Source organism: Staurois parvus, unplaced genomic scaffold (genome assembly GCF_062004578.1).
Source record: "Staurois parvus isolate SC_StPar_1 unplaced genomic scaffold, SC_StPar_1.0 ptg000475l, whole genome shotgun sequence".
Lineage (NCBI taxonomy): Eukaryota > Metazoa > Chordata > Amphibia > Anura > Ranidae > Staurois > Staurois parvus.
This window is the reverse complement of record NW_028318271.1, coordinates 58,337-78,633: the sequence shown is the minus strand read 5'-3', so window position 1 is coordinate 78,633 and position 20,297 is coordinate 58,337. Positions and strand designations below refer to the sequence as shown.

General features: G+C 42.1%; 1 protein-coding gene and 1 long non-coding RNA gene across 3 annotated transcripts in view; one reads left to right on the top strand and one right to left on the bottom strand.

Annotated features, from left to right (window-relative positions):
• The window catches only part of NADK2 (NAD kinase 2, mitochondrial), a 65,705-nt gene extending 62,305 nt beyond the window's left edge, over window positions 1-3,400 (bottom strand). For both annotated transcript variants that reach the window (XM_089689422.1, XM_089689423.1), the window contains exon 1: window positions 3,031-3,400. In XM_089689422.1, the coding sequence (XP_089545548.1) occupies window positions 3,031-3,276 (246 nt within the window). In that variant the 5' untranslated portion in view covers window positions 3,277-3,400. The remainder of the gene's footprint in view (window positions 1-3,030) is intronic.
• On the top strand, window positions 550-18,604 carry LOC149452367 (uncharacterized). The gene is made up of 3 exons (XR_016314878.1): window positions 550-623; window positions 14,938-15,126; window positions 18,428-18,604. It is a non-coding gene; the product is annotated as an uncharacterized LOC149452367 (long non-coding RNA).
• Window positions 18,605-20,297: the final 1,693 nt, after the last annotated feature.

The window sequence follows — 20,297 nt, the reverse complement described above, 5'->3', positions numbered from 1 at the left end:
TTAAACTGGGGATAAAAAAACTAATATGAAAAGTTGTTATTCTAAAAATCTTCATCTACTTGCATATTAAAGTTATACCAGCAAGAATTAGTCTTTATGTAGAAATCTAGGATTTAAATCAAGCCTTACTGACTAGTGATTTAAATCAAATCCACCCTGAATTTGGGGGACAAAAAAAAAAAAAAAAATTATATACTTCTCTTTTAAAGGACATATTGATAGTAAGACTATAATCTAGTAGCAAAATGCTTTATATATATATATATATATATATATATATATATATATATAACAATGCCAGAACAGACAACGTTTATAGAGAGATTCAACCGACAGTCTCTCTAAACGACCAGCGATTCACCCAGAGCAACCAAACTTCATGTACTGTCCAGTATGATAATGGATGAAGAGTCCGATGGTCAAGAGCAACAATGACTATTCTTTCAGTGTTACACAAGGCCGATGTTATTAGGAGGACTTTGTTGAGGACTATACAGATGGTCTGATCTAATCTCTTCCGCAACAAAGACAACAGCTCTCAGAATGCATCTGGAGACTGCAGGGTGCAAGAATGTCTCTGCTGATAAAGGCTCGGAGCTCCTCCATCCAGGGTTCCTCAGACTGTAAGTAGCAGGAAACTTCTAGAATAAATACAGTGGCCCAAAGACAGCATTACGTGGTCTACAAATGTGGACCCCAGTTTAATTGTAATAGCTTGCCCACTAGATTACACCCAATGACCCCACAACTGGAGTCAGTGATCCCAGAAAGGACATCCAGGGGATCTCCAGATAGATCACCTAACAACAAGCTCCTGGCATAGAAGAACCCCTCCTGAGCTTCCAGCCCATGGATTTTACACCGTAGTATAGATTCCATATCATGTGACCAATGGTTTTCAGGACCTACTCCCCTCCAGTCTATCCTAGAAGACTCCTCAAGTAGAGGTGCCAGTCTCTCTCTATGTGGGCAGATTTACAAATAAAATGGGACAAAAAGTGGAACAGCAACCAAAGGCCATAAAGGCCGATAAAGCAAATAGCCCAACTGGATGCTCCAGGTACCTTTTGTTGGTCCCAATATATTCCGTCATTGTGTACGGAGGGTCCCCTAGACTGGAGGTAGCAGTCTACATGTACAGGTTATATATGGAGGATCCATGGAAGACAGCTAACAGTCCCTCTATATCAGTGGTTCTTAACCTTGTTGGAGGTACTGAAACCCACCAGTTTCATATGCGCATTCACCGAACCCTTCTTAATTGAAAAAATAAAATATGATTTTTAAAATTCAAAACATAGGTATATATTTATACATAGGTGCACAAAATGAACAAAACCGTTAAGAACAAAACCATTAAAACATGATTTTCACACAAAAACATAATAATGAATATTTACTGCACGAATCATATGAGTCGGGTGTGGGTCTTCACCTCCGCCGAACCCGCGAGACTGACTCACTGAACCCCTGGGGTTCGATCGAACCCAGGTTAAGAACCACTGTTTTATAGTAATTCACCCCCCATAGTAATTCATCCCCCCTATACTAATTCATCCCCCACAGGGCGGACTGTGAGAGGAGCCTAGCTCCTCTCACGTTCGTCACGCTGCCCCGCCTACACACATCCTGATAGCCAATCACTGGCTATCAGGATGTGAGTGGCAGCGAGACTGGCCAATCATTTTATTTGAACGCGCTGCCCTGGCTGTTTTTTTTTTTTGGATCACGCTGCAGAGTCCCTGCCGCCCGAGAGGAGGGAGGGGAGCGGGCGCCCGGCACACAAGAGCCGCATTAAAGCGCGTAAAGAGCCGCATGTGGCTTGCGAGCCGCGGCTTGCCGACCACTGGGCTAAGCGATGTTGCGTGACCACCTGCAGCCAATGATGGACAAGCGGGGCATGTCATCACGAATCATATGAGTCGGGTGTGGGTCTTCACCTCCGCCGAACCCCTGGGGTTCGATCGAACCCAGGTTAAGAACCACTGCTCTATATATTACACTGAAATAGAAACAGATCTGTCTGCTTAGTCATTGTGCTGCACGTCACTTCTGACAGCTCCCTGCCAACCATTCAGTATCTGCTGCCGGACATGAGGTGGCGGTCTCTCTACTGCGGAGGGGGTCCCCCCGGGCACGAGGCGGCGGTCTCTCTACTGCGGAGGGGGTCCCCCCGGGCACGAGGCGGCGGTCTCTCTACTGCGGAGGGGGTCTCCCTACTGCGGAGGGGGTCGCCCCGGACACGAGGCGGCGGTCTCTCCACTGCGGAGGGGGTCCCCCCGGACACGAGGCGGCGGTCTCTCCACTGCGGAGGGGGTCCCCCCGGACACGAGGCGGCGGTCTCTCCACTGCGGAGGGGGTCCCCCCGGACACGAGGCGGCGGTCTCTCCACTGCGGAGGGGGTCCCCCCGGACACGAGGCGGCGGTCTCTCCACTGCGAAGGGGGGCCCCCGGACACGAGGCGGCGGTCTCTCCACTGCGAAGGGGGGCCCCCGGACACGAGGCGGCGGTCTCTCTAAGGAGGGGGGCCCCGGACACGAGGCGGCGGTCTCTCTAAGGAGGGGGGCCCCGGACACGAGGCGGCGGTCTCTCTAAGGAGGGGGGCCCCGGACACGAGGCGGCGGTCTCTCTAAGGAGGGGGGCCCCGGACACGAGGCGGCGGTCTCTCTAAGGAGGGGGTCCCCGGACACGAGGCGGCGGTCTCTCTAAGGAGGGGGTCCCCGGACACGAGGCGGCGGTCTCTCTAAGGAGGGGGTCCCCGGACACGAGGCGGCGGTCTCTCTAAGGAGGGGGGCCCCGGACACGAGGCGGCGGTCTCTCTAAGGAGGGGGTCCCTGGACACGAGGCGGCGGTCTCTCTAAGGAGGGGGGCCCCGGACACGAGGCGGCGGTCTCTCTAAGGAGGGGGGCCCCGGACACGAGGCGGCGGTCTCTCTAAGGAGGGGGTCCCTGGACACGAGGTGGCAGTCTCTCTATGGAGGAGTCCCTGGATTCTGCAGCCAATAAACCCCGGACTGTAGCCCAGACTCACCAGCTCCTTCAGCTCCTCCTCGGACAGGCCGGCGTTCCGGTACCTCTGCTGCTCGAACTCGTAGCGGGTGGTCTTTGTCACTACAGCCACCCTCTGCGGGCGGAACCCCCCCGGTTTGCCGGCTCCATGGGAGAGTCGAGTGGACACGTGCCTCGGGGCGAGGAACCGGACAGCGGCAGCCCGTGGCCCCAAACTCAGAACACGCGCCGAGCACCACGTGCACATCAACGCCCGGCACCACACCATGACCGGAGCGGTTGGAGAGACACAACTCCTCCTCCACCGGGGATCACCAGAAAGGAGCGGACACCAGGATTCACTAACACAAGGCGCTCTTCCGGCCTGCTCGCATAACCACTCCTGACAGGAGGGAGGAGCCACCGAGAACAGAGGGGCCTCATTCGCTGTGACTGCAGAGGATGGGCAGAAGGGGGTGGCCAAGCCCCACCTCTCTGTTTAGAATAGTCCCTGCTGCAGGGCCTGTCGCCACCTTCCCTGAGACCATTCCCATAGGGAGTTTTAGGGCTCCGACAAAATGGCTCCTTCCCAACAAAGGAAGAATCATAACAAAGTTGCAAAAACGAAAAAAGTCTGAAACGAAAAAGTTTCAAAGCATTCATACTGTATATATACTATATATATATATATATATATATATACACACACACAGTATAAATGCCCTGAAACTTTTATATAATATATATATATATATATATATATATTTTTTTTTTTTTATTATTTTTTTTTAATATGTTATATATATTATTTTTTATATATATTATTTTTTTTTTTTACAATCTAAAGTAGAAGTGAAGGCAATTTTTTTAAATTCCGGATAGGGTGATGAGGGCAGTATGACCTCTGTAAGTCTATACTGCATTCCATATCCCAGTGGGGAGATTTCACTTCCTCAGAACCCATGTAATTAATTTGTGTTTGGGTTTAAAGGGACGAGGTGGCAACCCTACTCTGTGATGACAGAAAGAGGTTGGGCACCAATTCCATGGATAGCACAGTCTCCTAGGAACGAGAGTTCTTGTCTAGGCTCTTGGTTGTTGCAGGGATGTGCAGAGTTGCCGCCTGATGTCAGCACAGCAAGCAGCAATGTCTATGTGAAGACTGGATAGTGACAGTCCCAATGCAGTAGTACCCAGCAATCTGCCTCTGGAGGAGAACGGCAGTCCCCCGTGTTCATCTGTTAATCCTGTACCAAGAGAGAGAGACAGTCCCTTACTGTAGAATATATCTGCTCTCCCAGCAACCCTCTGTTTCACCAGCACTCTAGTAGTTGTATTTCAGCACTCAGAAATACAGTATGCATTGGCTTTAGGACTACAAGTCCCAAGATCATCTGCTCTCAGAAAAACTGAATTCTTTCTGCTAACAGGAAGTGAAGTAGTAGTCCCAGTACTGGGCACTAGGGGGAAAATGATTAACCATAGTCTCATCTATAAATGTCCCTGAAAGGCATAATGATAGAGTTGGCACCCGGCCACACTTAAAATTGTGTGCATCCATGAAACGGCATCAAACGTATTTTACATAGCATTGTTTTAAAAGCCTCTACAGGTCACCAGTTTAGAATTAACAGTAAATAAAAAGTCTAGAATAATTGCTGTCCTTTTGGCATGCCCAACAATATGTAACGTGTACCGCAATCGACATTTTTGCACATAGGTGCCCCCATCTCATGCATTTACATTTGTATGTACGTGGGTGTGTGCGGAGGGGGGGGAAGCTGAAACATTTGTTGGTGATGGATTTTATGCCCTTGGTGTAACTTTAATTATTTGCACTTTTTAACCACTTCCAGTCCGGACACTTTTACCCCCTTCCTGACCAGGGCAATTTTCAACTTTCAGCGCTATCACACTTTGAATGACAATTGCGCGGTCATGCAACACTGTACCCATATGAATTTTTTACCATTTTTTTTAGACAGATAACATTTTATTTAGGTGGTATTTATTCACCACTGGGATTTTTATTTTTTTTGCTATGTAAATGAAAATGTCCAAAAATTTTGAAAAAAAGTGTTTTTCTTATAACATTTTGCAAATAAATAATATTTCAGCATAAATCTTGGCCAAAATTTATTCCGTTATCTTTTTAGTAAAAAAAAAAAAAATAAGCCCTATATTCCTCCCATTTTTTCCACTTTATATTATACTTCTCCATCATATCCATATGCATATAATATAATCTTTCCGTCACACAAATCTGATTCATTCTGATCATCCAATCTTCCTCTGTCGGCACCTCCCTTTTTTTCCAGAACCTGGGTATAAGGCTCTTAGCTGCACTCAAGAAATATCCTAATCCTGAATCCTTATATGATCTCACTGAAAGCTCTGTGACATGGAGAAAACATATATTCAGCATATAGCACTATCCTTTTACAAACGAAATTCCCACCAGGTTACTAACACAATCTTTCCCCTGAAGTACAAATAACATAAAAACAATATATAGTAACCTAGATTACCCTCTAATCAATAATTAGTGAATAAACATAAATTTGCTGGCCACCATTGATGTTAATTCCCTTTATACCAATATAAAACATGTAGATGGCTTGGAAGCCATCAAATGGGGTTTGCAGAATTTTTCTGAACTCCATAGAAAACAAAGGAAACTTATTATTCAGCTATTAGATTATAGCATGAGGAACAACTATTTTTGGTATAAAGGGGAATTTTTAATTCAGCAGAAGGGTGTAGCAATGGGGGCGAAGTTCGCCCCCAGTTTGGCCAATATTTTTTTGGCCAAATGGGAGGATGCGGAAATCTTTGGAAAAAAGTGGGCAGGCCTGAAGGTGTGGAGGCGGTACATTGACGATATTTTGGTAGTATGGGAAGGCACTGATGTAGAATTTAACATCTTTATAGATCATATTCATACTAATAAATATGAACTAGGGTTTTCTATTGCTAAGAGTAGGGAATCGGTGAATTTCCTAGATCTACATATGTTTAAATCTGAAAACAAACTGTGTTTTAAAACTTTCTTCAAAGATACAGACAGGAATGGGTTCATCCCCACCAACAGTTGCCACCATCCTTCATGGATTCAAGGAATCCCAAAAGGCCAATTCATACGTGTTATGAGGAATTGTTCGAGGCTGGAGGATTACATTATACAATCAGAGTTGATTAAAAATCGGTTTGTGTCTAAAGGATATGATCCTACACAATTGGAGAAAATTAGATATAAAGTGAGTCAGAGTTATATAGGGGATAGGAAGATAAAGAACACTATAAGTAAAAGATGTCGTGATGGTAAGGAAAACAATGTAGTGGACTGTGCCTTCATCTCAAAATTTAGCTGTCAGTACAAAGGGGTAGAAAATATCATTAGGAAACATTGGCCTTTATTACATAAAGATCCCATGTTGGGAAAGATTTTACCTGGAAAACCTCGGTTTATCTATAGGAAAAGTGAGAACTTGCGAAACTTATTGGTAAAAGGGGTGATCTCTCCCCCTAAGAAGCCGAAGATGTTCGGACTCCAAGGTTTTTTTCCTTGTAAAAAGTGTAAAATTTGTAAAATCACAGGTATAAAAGAGAGGAAAATTACAACATTTACATCTTGTGTGACGGGAGAATCTTTTGCAATTAATAAATTTATTACTTGCAATACGAAATATGTGACTTATCTATTAGAATGTCCCTGTCAAATTCAATATGTTGGGAGAACTAAAAGAGATCTAAAAACTAGATTGAAGGAACATGTTGAAAATGTAAAAAAAGGGAAAAAAGAACACAGCGTATCCAAACATTTTCGTGAGTTTTATGGTTCGGATCCGAGCCTTCTAAAGTTTTGTGGTATCGATGTCCTGGAATCCCATTGGAGGGGGTGCAATAGGGTGCAGGAGATATCCAAAAATGAAACTTTTTGGATTTATAGGCTTAATACTTTAAAACCCAAGGGTCTAAATATTGAATTAGACCTAAATTGTTTTATTTCTGACCAGTAATTGAATGCTCGCTATAACCAGGAATATAAATATATTATTATTAATATATTTTTTTTTTTATTAATTTTTTATTAATTTTTAGTGTTCCATTGTATTTAGATTAGGTTATGATCATTTTTGAGTATTTACGATTATTGTTGTATTATTTAGGGTTTTTTATATATTGTTAGGGGGTGGAATACTTTCTAAAAGAGGATTCTTTGTTTACATGATGATTGGGAGGGAATAGAGTTGAATTTTAAAATTTATATATTTTATAATACTTGTCTGTATATGGGTCTATTATTGAACCCTTATGGTTGACATTAGCTCTATGAAGGATTATGTTGTTTTAGTGAAAATGCGGTTTATATATTGGGGGGGTGTGTTGGTGACAGTTTTGCCGTTCTGACTAATGGCTTGTCTGTGTTCCATCTCACCGTCCCTGATATGCCTCATATAGGAGAGTGAGGATGCCCAATGTTCCAGGATGTAAGATGGCCGCGGTGATTATTTCCCCGCCCTAGTTGGTACTTAAGGGGAATGAGGAGACACGTCCGTATCCCTGTTGACAAAGTCCGGTGTGACGAAACGCGTCCGGGGCACGTGACGTGGTGACGTAGTGACGCTCTTCCGGAAGTGCGGCGGCCATTTCTGATTCTGGTACATGTGGCTGTGGCGTCCTGGAATCCTCATGGGACCTTGAGGTACTGGGGTCTTACCACAGGCAATCGGTTCCCTCTTGGGAGTGAGAGAGTGTGGAATCTATACACTTATGAGGAGAGGCAGGATTGTGAACATATCGTTTGTGATGTGGAAGCTGATGTTACCTTATTTGAATGTAAGTTACTACAATAAAGTGCTATAATTTTTATGACACATATTGATCCCTGGTCTGTTTATGAGGTCTGTGGGAAGCGGCTGAAAGGCTGAAGGATTATTCAAAGGTTGGAAAGAAGTACTTAGACCCTTGATACCATTCTGAGGGTAACTATACACTTCCGCTAGTGGTATGCGGTGGATAGACTCCTAAGGCTGAGGGACTTCCTCTTTCACGGTTGTGGTGGCACGTTAATATATTTTTTATGTGCATGAAACACGTGTGGCACGGTTTTTATATACCCCCTTTTCTTTGAAGATATCACACATGTTGAGTTTTTTTCTTTGAGGTATATGAAGATTTGGTTTGAAGTATATCACAAGGATTTCGGGATATGAAGAATTAAGATATCACAGATAAAGATTTTTTTACAATCATCATTTGGGACTTTATTTTGGACCTTTTGTTTTTTGCTTTTGGGATGATTTTGGTTTTTTGTTTATTATTTTTATATTTTTATAGATCTTTTGGGGCTTTGGACTTTATGTTTATTCACTAATTATTGATTAGAGGGTAATCTAGGTTACTATATATTGTTTTGATGGAGAAAACATAGCTCTGGATCCAATCTAATGTCAATCTCAGTAATTTTTCTTACTAAGTATACAATTTTCCTCCAAAACCCCTGTATTTTTAAACACTCCCACCATATGTGATATAATGTACCCACTTCACCACATCCTCTCCAACACAGTGGTGAAATCTCCCTGTTCAATTTGTGCTCCACATTTGGTGTGATGTGCCATCTTACTAAACACTTATAGTTCAACTCCACTTCCCGCATGCTAGTGTTTTCGTGAATTAATCTAAGCATTTTCCTCTGCTGCTCCTCATCTATATCTCTTCCCATGTCTTTTTCCCACTTCTCTATATGTATTAATTTTGTGCCTGTTTCTAATTCCGTTAATATTATATAAATTTTTGCAACTGCGTGTCTCCCATCTCCTCGTGTTTCTAATAATTTTTCAAATGCATTCCACTCCTTTCTGGTTCTCACAGGTTTTGGAAGACTCCCAAAGAAATATTTCAATTGATGATATCGTAACTTGTCCATTCTGCTGAAAACATCTCCCTTTTTCTTCTCCAACTCCCTATATGTTCCTATTTCCTCACCCACCATTATATCTCTCAATTGGGCATCCTTTTTTATGATCCATTTCCCTGTGATATCTTCCTTCCCAGGAGCAAAATATTCTGAATTCCTTAGTGGCATTAACTGTGAATTAAAAACCCATCCGTTTTGTCTATGTAACATTTCCCAAACTTTTAAAACAACAAAAGTGTACACACTTGTGTTAGCATCTAGTCCTCTATATTGTGCAGGTAACCATATAATCCTACTTAAATTTGTCCCACTCAGTGTATTTTCAATTCTGACCCAACTTTTCCCTGGGTTATGAGTCCAGTCAAAAATTCTCGCAATTATCACCGCTTTATAATATCTCTTAAAATCTGGGAATCCTAAACCACCTCTCTCTTTAATTCTAGTCAGCGTATCAAAATGTATTCTTGGTTTTTTATTCCTCCATATAAACCCCAACAGCATTTTTCTAAGTGTTTTAAAAAAGACCTCTGGGAGTTTAATTGGAATCATTTGGAATTTATATAAAACTTTGGGCACAATTATCATTTTAATCAGATTTATACGACCGATCCAAGACGGATTTCCACTCCCCAACCTCTTCAACTCTTCCTTAATCTCATTTAAAAGTGAAATATAGTTAGTTATATACATATTTTTAATTGAAGCAGACAGTTTTATTCCGAGATACTTTAATTCTTTCTCTCTCCAAACAAAGGGGAATTCTTTTTGTATTATTTCTTTTTCACTATTTTTAAGATTGATATTTAAAATTTCAGTTTTTGTTGGATTAATTTTCAAATTTGATAATTCCCCATATTCCTTCAAAATTTTCATTAAATTTGGAAGTGATATCCGAGGATTTCCAACATAGAACATCAAATCATCCGCGTAGGCCGCTACCTTATGTTCTCTATCTCCTATCTTTATTCCCTTTATATTTATGTTCTTTCTTATCATAGACAGAAGTGGCTCCAACAATAGGACATACAACAGCGGAGATAAAGGGCATCCCTGTCTTGTTCCATTTGACATTCTGAGAATCTCCGATCTTCTTCTTCTTCTGTATAGAGAAAAAGTGAAATATATGATGATGATTTATACCCCTCAAAATAAAAGTGGATTTTAGAAATGGTTTTTAGAGAAGAGAATTGCAGAGTGGGGGGGGGGGGGGGGGGTAAAGGGGGGGGAGGGGAAGTGGGATATAGATAAATTATGTCAATAAGAATATTTCGATTTGATGTTTTTTTTATAGAAATAGGTGTTTGTAATTTGTATTTGGAGAAAATTAATAAATATTTATAATAAATAAGCCAATTTAGTTTATAACCAAAATTTATAATTTTTAAACTTTTTTTTACATTTTTATTTATTTATTTTTTTACATACTGTCACCCTAGCAGTACAGTGTCACCATGGTGACACTGTACTACTTTTGGGGGGTGATGAAGATTTATTTTTTTTTTTTACACTGATTGCTTTTACACCCATATAGGATGTAAAAGCAATCATTTCTCTTTCTCTCTGTCTGCATTCTTGCAGCCATTGAGAACTACTGAGTGAGCTGTGATTGGTCACAGTTGTCACATGGTACAAGGCTGTTGTGAATAGCCTTGCACCATGTGACCTCTGTGATCATTCACAGATTTCACACGTAGTAAGCAATGATGTCAGAAGTGACATCTTGCTTACTACTTTGCATGTGATCACTGATTGGCCAATCAGTGATCACATGATTGGGACCTCGTACAGAGGTCCCGTCCGACGATCGGTGTTTCACTGTGTCCGGAGGACACAGCGGGCACCGGATCGCGATGCTGCGCGCTCGCAGGGAGCGCGCACAAGCAGGGTGCAGTGGGGCCATTTATAAATGGCCACCCGACCCTGTAGCGTCACTGTCCGGCCGTTTATATACAACGGCCGGTCGGGAAGTGGTTAAAAAAATGTTTCACCTTTTGGAATATATTACATTTTCCACCCTTATTTAGGGTTACATTTTCCAGTTCCTGTCTCCTCTCCCCCAGATCCCTCCATGACAACAGATGGGGATCTTCTCTCTGCACCCGTTGTCACAATTTAAAAACAATGTGACCATGCTGTGAATGAATGAACTACAACTACTGTGGGCCACCACAGCTGATGGCTTGTAGTTCTCAATGAACTGCGAGGGCGCTGGTGAGCTCTCTTGTAGTTAATTGATTTTTTCTGCAATCCTGTAACTACCATACAGGAGGTATGGGCAGATAGTGTACTGAAAGTCTGCAGGAGCCTGGCATAGCCCCCGTGATCTGCTGATCGGGAGTGCAGTGCTTTACAGGCTCCAGTGTAAAAAAAATTAAAAATGCACCTTTTTTAACTTGCAAGAAGATGTGCATTTATTTCTTTATTTTATAAAAGGTGAACTTATCCTTTAATTTTTCCTTTATATCCCAGATACCCCCTGCACTGTTACCCCCTGATACACCGCTGATTCTACAAACACTGTTACCCTATGCACTAAAACCACAAACTATTCCTAATTTAGTGTAGAAACATTAGTGCAAAAGATATATATATCTATTCTCAATTAATATCAAAAAATATCAAAATTATGTGCAAAACTATTTTTTAGTGCATAAGTAATTTAAATAATTAAATTTGTGAATATAAAAAATTGTCCAATTCTGAATTTCTTCAAATGTCCAAACAAATCCATTTCAAATTCAGGTGCTCTCAAAGAAATTGTGCCAAAATCCACTACCAAAGTAAAGTTGGGTAACTCACCAGAGCGCTATGCTGATCAATCTCTAGATTTATTTGGTTTCTTTGAGGTGGAATTGCTGCTTTAAAGTATTAAGGGTGTGGCGCTTTTATTACACTTGTGATACTGTTACCCTATGCACTCTAGATACCCTCAGCACTGTTACCCATGGTGCACTCCAGATATCCCCAGCACTGGTACCCCTACTATATCTTAGATAGCCCCAGCACTAGTACCCACACATACACACATACACACACCAGATCTGTTACTATATGAGCTTTAGATACCCTCAGTATTGTTTTCCCTCTACATGACAGCTACCCCCAGCACTGTTATCCCCACTTTACCCCAGATACCCCCAGCACTGTCACCCTATGCACTCTAGAAACCCCCAGCACTGTGACCCCTCTACATCCCTAATACCCCAGCACTATAACATCACTACACCCCAGATACCCCCGACACTGTAAATGCTGCTACACCCTAGATACCCCAGTACTGTTACCCTATGTGCTGTAGATAGCCCCCAACACTTTCACTCCTCTACACCCCAGAAGCCGACAACACTGTGACCCTGCCTCCCAACTGTCCCTGATTTTAAGGGACTGTCCCTGATTTGGAACAAAGTCCCTCTGCCCCTCTTTCCTCCACATTTGTCCCTCATTTTGGTCTGATCTATATAGTTGAATATAAAATGCACTATTTATTTTTCAAAACGTGTTTCACAGTGCTAGAACTTTTATCCAGTTTCTATAAGGTTGAATTTGTAAACTTCAAAAGCCAGTAGAAAGGAAAAGTAGTTGTAAAAATAAAAAAGCACTTGTGTCTTTCGCTAATCTATTTTTTCCTGTTTAATTCTCCTTTAAGGGGGTGTGGCAGGGGGTGTGTCTTATGCCTTCATATATTTGCTAATAGGTGTCCCTCGTTCCCATCTCAAAAATCTGTGAGGTATGACTGTGACCACCCAACTGTGATCACCCTAGCTTTTGTATGTCACGGCGGAACTAGGGCTCTTTTAAATCTGATATTTGCCAAGCTGACTTCAAGAGGAATCAGGGATGTTCAATGTGTCCAATGACACAGCTGATCACAATGTAAATATAGTTGCTGGTTATTGCACACATGAGAGGACATCAGTGCAGTCCCAACAGTGTCCATCAGTGCAGTCACAACAGTGTCCATCAGTACAGTCCTAACAGTGTCCATCAGTACAGTCCCAGAAGTGTCCATCAGTGCAGTCCCAACAGTGTCCATCAGCGCAGTCCCAGAAGTGTCCATCAGTGCAGTCCCAACAGTGTCCATCAGCGCAGTCCCAACAGTGTCCATCAGTACAGTCCCAGAAGTGTCCATCAGTGCAGTCCCAGAAGTGTCCATCAGTGCAGTCCCAGAAGTGTCCATCAGTGCAGTCCCAGAAGTGTCCATCAGTACAGTCCCAGGAGTGTCCATCAGTGCAGTCCCAACAGTGTCCATCAGTGCAGTCCCAACAGTGTCCATCAGTACAGTCCCTGAAGTGTCAATCAGTGCAGTCCCAACAGTGTCCATGAGTGCTGCCAGTCAGTGTTGATCAGTGCCGAAAAGATCCCTATATAGCGGTAATAATGCTCCCAAATCGTTCTGGAGACACAGCAGAAATAGTGCTGCCAATCTGCTGTAGAGGGATCTTTTCCCTTTTTGCCAGAGGGACTTTGACTGTTGGGAGCCGCCTGATCAACTACAAAAGCACTCTGTGTGACCTGGTATGCATTTAGTATGTGTGACCTGGTACATATTTAGTATGTCTTCCCTTTCTCTTTTTTTGTTGAGGAGAGTAGAACTAATTGCAGCAAACTTTGCAATAGTGAATTTGAGGTCCCACTTGGGATAAAGTAGACATTTTGTCTTTCTTGTATTGTAGTTCCCTGTTTATAGGGTCTTTATATATAATTAGTGTGGGGATTAGGGTGTAGTTTGTAATTCCCTGGGACACTCTAAACATTTGATTTCTTTGATGATTTTACAGTCTCATGTTGCGGACTGATAAACTGTGTTTAATTGGCGGACATCGATACTCCCCAAGTGAGAGATTTCTCTTATTGTGGTCTGGACTGTCTGCTCATGCTCTTTTCCACTGGCCTCCTGCAAAGTCATTGATGTCATTTTTGGGTAAATGTCAAATCGAGCATGTTAGATTCATTATTATGACTTCAATATGGCATGTTTATTTTCAATGTATTTAGTCTATTTTGTATAATTGCAACGTTTTTATACTTTTTCTAACTGAAGAAGCGGGCTGTGTCCTGCGAAACACGTTGGAGAATAAAAGCCAAGAATCTACTTGAAATAACTATGCCAGTTATGGAGAACAATATTAAAGCATTCTCTTGTACCAATTATGCTAGTTATGCTAATTTTGATTATCAGGCTATCCGAAGCCTCATTTTGTACTAATGTATATCTATTGTGTTTGTTACCAACCTTACAAGCTTTTTAAGAATAATGCACTGTGCGCTCAAATTTTGTTTATTACCTCAACAGTGGTTTGAATTTTATTAATAAAGTTGTATTTAATATATAGTTTTGTAATTGTATTTTTGTGGTATGGTGCCTTTAAAACCCCATTCGTTTTTTCAGTTAGGGATGGTATCTTCAATGTCTTATCAAGGGGTGTAGCACCAATAAATCCCATTAGCAAGGGGGGGATCTGATTTTGGATCTCCATCTCCCACCTTCTATTCTCTATTAATGCAGTGAGCATAACAATGCTGACCTGGATAGCAAGTATGCCAAGTTCTGATGTAAGGGGATATTTGGTTCTCTTTATCTCTTCTGATTTGTGCATGTTGAAATAAATCTGTACAGTACTTTCAGTCCTGTGGTTTCATCAACTGGCAAAGCCAGCATATGTTGCAATAGCTTTTCCTGCGTGCCCTGCCTTCCTGTGTGGGATTTCTGGTCTCCTCCCTAGTGAGCATAGAGAAAAACATCTCAATTCCATTCCCACATGTATCAAAAACACAAAATTATAGAAGTACTGGAAGTAAAAACAGAGTGTTGTATTATGTTTCATTATTGATGTATTAACTGTATCATGTTTAATATGAAGAACTATTGAAATATCATAAAGTATAAGTAAAGTCAAAACTTTTTTTGTAGCCTTTGATAGAATGAAGAGGAGTGAGACTACCTGTCAGGTATTTATTGCTGTCTGTGCTCCCCCCCCCCTTACATAGATTCACTCTCTCTATTTGTTCTGTTTATCATTATCACAGAGAGTGTAAGAAAATCCTAAAGTAGCTCTTTCCCCCAGAGGAGCCGCTGATGCGTGGATCCCATGGGTCCGAATTTTCAATGACCTTCCTGACAGTGCCATACCCTCGAAGGCTAGAGAGAAATATTTTTTCCAATAATACACAAAAATTCAACAACCAATGAGTGGAAAATGGCAATAAACACTTCAAGTAAGTGAAAAAGTTGTAAATTAACTGATACAATTGGTATTGAACAAATTGTCCAGTGAATGACCCATAATCTCTATACTGGGGAAGGTGCTGTCGAGGGGGGGAATGCTATGACAATGGCCCAGTAGTCTTTGTCAAACCCTTCTCTACTGTTCAGTACATTGGGGCCCAAATCCAGTATTGGAGCGCTCACAGTTCCTCTAAACTCCGGTATAGGTGCCTTCATTGTGTCCCAAACAGACAATATTACTCCTATTTATTACAGTGTAGTAGGGTTTGGCTGATGGCCTCTCACCAACACCTGGTCTCCCTCTGTTCTCCTTTGGCGGCTCAGCGATATCAGCAGCAGTGGCATTCTCCCTAATGATCAGGAAGTAGCACCAGTCAGTGGCAGTAGCTTTCTCTCCAATTATCAGGTGGTAGCCCCAGTCATTGGCAGTAGTGTTCTCCCGAAAGATCAGGCAGCAGCACTAGTCAAGGACAGTGGTATTCTCATTTACATAGATTATGTAGAGTTGTCTGTTATCCCTTCAGTGGAGGGATTGACAGAGAGGAGTAGCAGGCACTGAACGGATGGTAAGGTAGATGAGTCTGGCAGCAGCCTTCATGATGGACTGAAGGGGGGATAGCCTATGTAAAGGTAATCCAGTGAGGAGGAGGTTGCAGTAGTCGAGATGAGAGATGACCATGGCATGAATAAAAAGTTTAATGGTGTCATTGGTTAAGCAGGGACGTATTTTGAAGATGTTACGAAGGTTGAGGTGGCAAGATTTGGACATTGATTGGATGTGGGGCTCAAATGAGTGTTTAGAGTGCAGAGTTTCCCCTAGCACCCTGGCATGTGGGGACAGGTTGATAGTTGTGCCATTGATCTTGACAGATAAGTCAGGGGAAGGGTCACATCGCGGTGGAAATATTATGAGTTTTGGGTAGATTGAGTTTGAGGAAGTGGTGTGACATCCAAACTGCTATATGTCTGTTAGTAGATTTGTGATGCATGAGGAGATTGATAGGATGAGCTGAGGGGTAGAAAGTTAGTTTTGGGTGTCATCAGCAAAGAAATGGTGTTGGAAGGCACGGGAAGTTATCAACTGACCCAGGGAGGAGGTGTAGAAAGAGAAGGACCAAGGATGGAAACTTGGGGGACCCTGACAGAAAAAGTAAGAGGAAATGAGGAGATAGAATTGTAAGTGAAACTGAAGGTGCAGTGGGATAGGTAAGATGAGAACCAACGAAGAGTACAGTCACAGAGACCAAAGGATTGGACTTTTTTGGGGAGTAGAGGGAAATGTCCAGTAATTCCCCTCTAATTGGATTTACAAGCAAGCCTGAACCTACTAATATATATTATTAGAGGTCCAAGGTTAAAGGTGAGTGTTCTGATGGGATCACGAGTACGCATTGGTTAGTTTTGTGTGAAGGAGCACATGGTACTGTGATGGATATGGTAAAATGCCTATTTGGTTTCTTGTTGGATATATACATTTTTATATATATATATATATATATATATATATATACAGGTGAAACTCGAAAAATTAGAATATCGTGCAAAAGTTCATTTATTTCAGTAATGCAACTTAAAGGGTGAAACTAATATATGAGATAGACTTATTACATGCAAAGCAAGATAGTTCAAGCCGTGATTTGCCATAATTGTGATGGTTATGGCTTACAGCTCATGAAAACCCCAAATCCACAATCTCAGAAAATTAGAATATTACATGCAATCAATAAAACAAGGATTGTACATAGAACAATATCGGACCTCTGAAAAGTATAAGCATGCATATGTACTCAGTACTTGGTTTGGGCTCCTTTTGCAGCAATTACTGCCTCAGTGCGGCGTGGCATGGAAGCTATCAGCCTGTGGCACTGCTGAGGTGTTATGGAAGACCAGGATGCTTCAATAGCGGCCTTCAGCTCTTCTGCATTGTTCGGTCTCATGTCTCTCATCTTTCTCTTGGCAATGCCCATAGATTCTCTATGGGGTTCAGGTCAGGCAAGTTTGCTGGGAAATCAAGCACAGTAATCCCATGGTCATTGAACCAGGTTTTGGTGCTTTTGGCAGTGTGGGCAGGTGCCAAGTCCTGCTGGAAAATGAAGTCAGCATCCCCATAAAGCTCGTCTGCGGAAGGAAGCATGAAGTGCTCCAAAATCTCCTGGTAGATGGCTGCATTGACCCTGGACTTAATGAAGCACAGTGGACCAACCCAGCAGATGACATGGCTCCCCAAATCAACACAGACTGTGGAAACTTCACACTGGACTTCAAGCATCTTGCAGTGTGTGCCTCTCCATTCTTCCTCCATACTCTGGGTTCTTGGTTTCCAAATGAGATACAAAAGTTGCTCTCATCAGAAAGGAGGACTTTGGACCACTGAGTGACAGACCAGGTCTGTTTTTCTTTAGCCCAGGTAAGACGCTTCTGACGTTTGTTGTTCAGGAGTGGCTTGACAAGAGGAATACGACATTTGAAGCCCATGTCCAGGATTCTTCTGTGTGTGGTGGCTCTTGTTGCACTGACTCCAGCCTCAGTCCACTCCTTGTGAAAGTCCCCAACACTTTTGAATGGCCTTTTCCTGACAATCCTCTCCAGGCTGCGGTCATCCCTGCTGCTTGTGCACCTTTTTCTTCCACACTTTTCCCTTCCACATAACTTTCTATTAATGTGCTTTGATACAGCATTTTGGGAACATCCAACTTCTTTTGCAATTACCTTTTGAGGCTTTCCCTCCTTATGAAGGGTGTCAATGATGTTTTTTTGCACAACTGTCAGATCAGCAGTCTTTCCCATGATTGTGATTCCTACTGAACCAGACTGAGAGACAATTTAAAGGCTAAGGAACCCTTTGCAGGTGTTATGGTTTAATTAGCTGATTAGAGTGGGACACTTTGAGCCTAGAATATTGCACCTTTTCACAATATTTCAATTTTCTGAGATTGTGGATTTGGGGTTTTCATGCGCTGTAAGCCATAATCATCACAATTATGACAAATCATGGCTTGAACTATCTTGCTTTGCATGTAATGAGTCTATCTCATATATTAGTTTCACCTTTTAAGTTGCATTACTGAAATAAATGAACTTTTGCACGATATTCTAATTTTTCGAGTTTCACCTGTATATATTTACTTTTATATTTTTTATATTTCTAAATGCTTTGTATGAATGTATATGTGTTGTGTGTATATTTGTTGTCTGCTGGTCTTTGTAGTCCTCCTTGCTCAAGAAATATCTGCTCACCAACCCCTCCCTTCGAGTGGACTTGAAGACAAAGGAATGTTTTTCTTTCTATAGATAAGACATCGGCCAAGATTACACCTATACTCTGGAGAAGATTGTTTTCGTGTAGAGTGACCAATCAAAGACTAATGTAATGCTTATGCTGTTCTCACGTGATGTTTGCATCATTTTGCATATATAAACTCACTTTTTCATTTCAATAAATTAGAGAAGAAGTTTTCACAGACCAAACGTGTCAGTGTGAGTTTCTTTATGTGTGCACATTCCTGAGCTAGCCAGCAAGATTAATTAGGTCAGGAGCAGATAATCACCAGACACTTAGTCCTCATCTAAATCAGCACGTTGTGTTATTTTTATGTGTGCACAATGGCATTTATACATTATAAGGTATTATTAAAGCTGTAGTGAAGTCCAATTTTGAACATGTACCTACAGGTAAGCTTATAATAAGCAAATATCTCTAAAACGTGCACTGTGTAGGAGATATTCACATGGGATGCAGCCAGTGACATCACTGGCACATGCGATCTGAAGGGACGTCATACCATACCTTCAGAGCTCCATGCCGCGGCCGTGATTCTTGTGCACTATTCATACAGCCGGATCCCACAAACCTGGAAGGAAGACCAGGTGAAGATGGAAGCCCCATCAGCAGTGACAGCGTACTGCTGAAGGGTTTTGTTTTAAGCTACGTATGCCATAATGTGCTATAATGTGGTGCATACTAGCACATTATAATAATAACAACTTTCAAGTGGACTTTTTTTATCTTTATGGACTTTACTACTGCTTTAGGTATAGATCATTATATTCATTTTTAGACAGCGTGCCATAGTTTCCGCTTTGGTTTATTGTGGTGCGTTGGTGTGAAAAAATAGGTGCATGTGAAGTTTTTAGTATTTGCAATGCATTGGCAGTGCATTCATAATGAATTGGCAGTCATATTGCAACGCACAGTAAAGTGCGTCATAACGTGAATGACCACGTATGTTAAACCATCACAATGGGCCATACTAGTCTATTTTGGGCAGCACACTGGCTAAATGGTTAGCACTTCCACCTGGCAATACTGGGGTCATCGGTTCAAATCTCAACCACGGCACCACCTGTCTGGAGTTTGCATGTTCTGGAAAGGATCTGGAAAGAAAACACACAAGATCCTGCAATATACCTTTCAAGGCCATTAGCAGCTTTGTAATAGTTACTGATCTTTTCTTGTTTTCTGGCATCTTTGATGCCGGATACAAAGCTGCTGCCATAGCTGACCACAATACTTATCTCTGCAGCTACATATGGTGTGTGGTGGTCATCAACAGCTGCGTTGGATAACATAGGGGGAACCCAACACTGGTTATTCTCTAGCTACGTAGCTCCAACTGCTGCAGAAAGTTACTGACGTATGGTCGGCTACACTACCTGCATGGTAAATGCTGCGTTTTACAAAGTGTCGGGTTTGGCCGGCAGTGCCTTGGGCTTTTAGGGTACAGAGCACTGTTCACTTTTTTTTTTGTACAGCTTATTGCAATGTGTGACATTTCATTCATTGCTATGCACCTCTGAGCTGTGGTTTATACAAATGCATATAGAAACTGAGCTGCAGGTAAGCTGCAGTGTGGGAGGAAAAAAATGCGAACATGTTGAAGAGTTCCACACCGCAGTTCACCCATAGACTGCTTTTGGACCTTACTCACATGAGTGTACCTCCACACATATCCCAGAGAGCACATCCGTGCGGGTCCAGGATTGGAATGCAGTCTATTTGCATCCTGATCTGTGTATGTGCACTACAGGATGCATGTCAAGGTCCTCTGCATGGAACACCTGTGCGTCCCAGGCAGCTGAAGACGATGCGGATAGGTATGCCCATGCGTATGAGGCCTTAAGTGTGAACATGGCATAGTTGTTTTCCGTGTGCCCTTGTGAA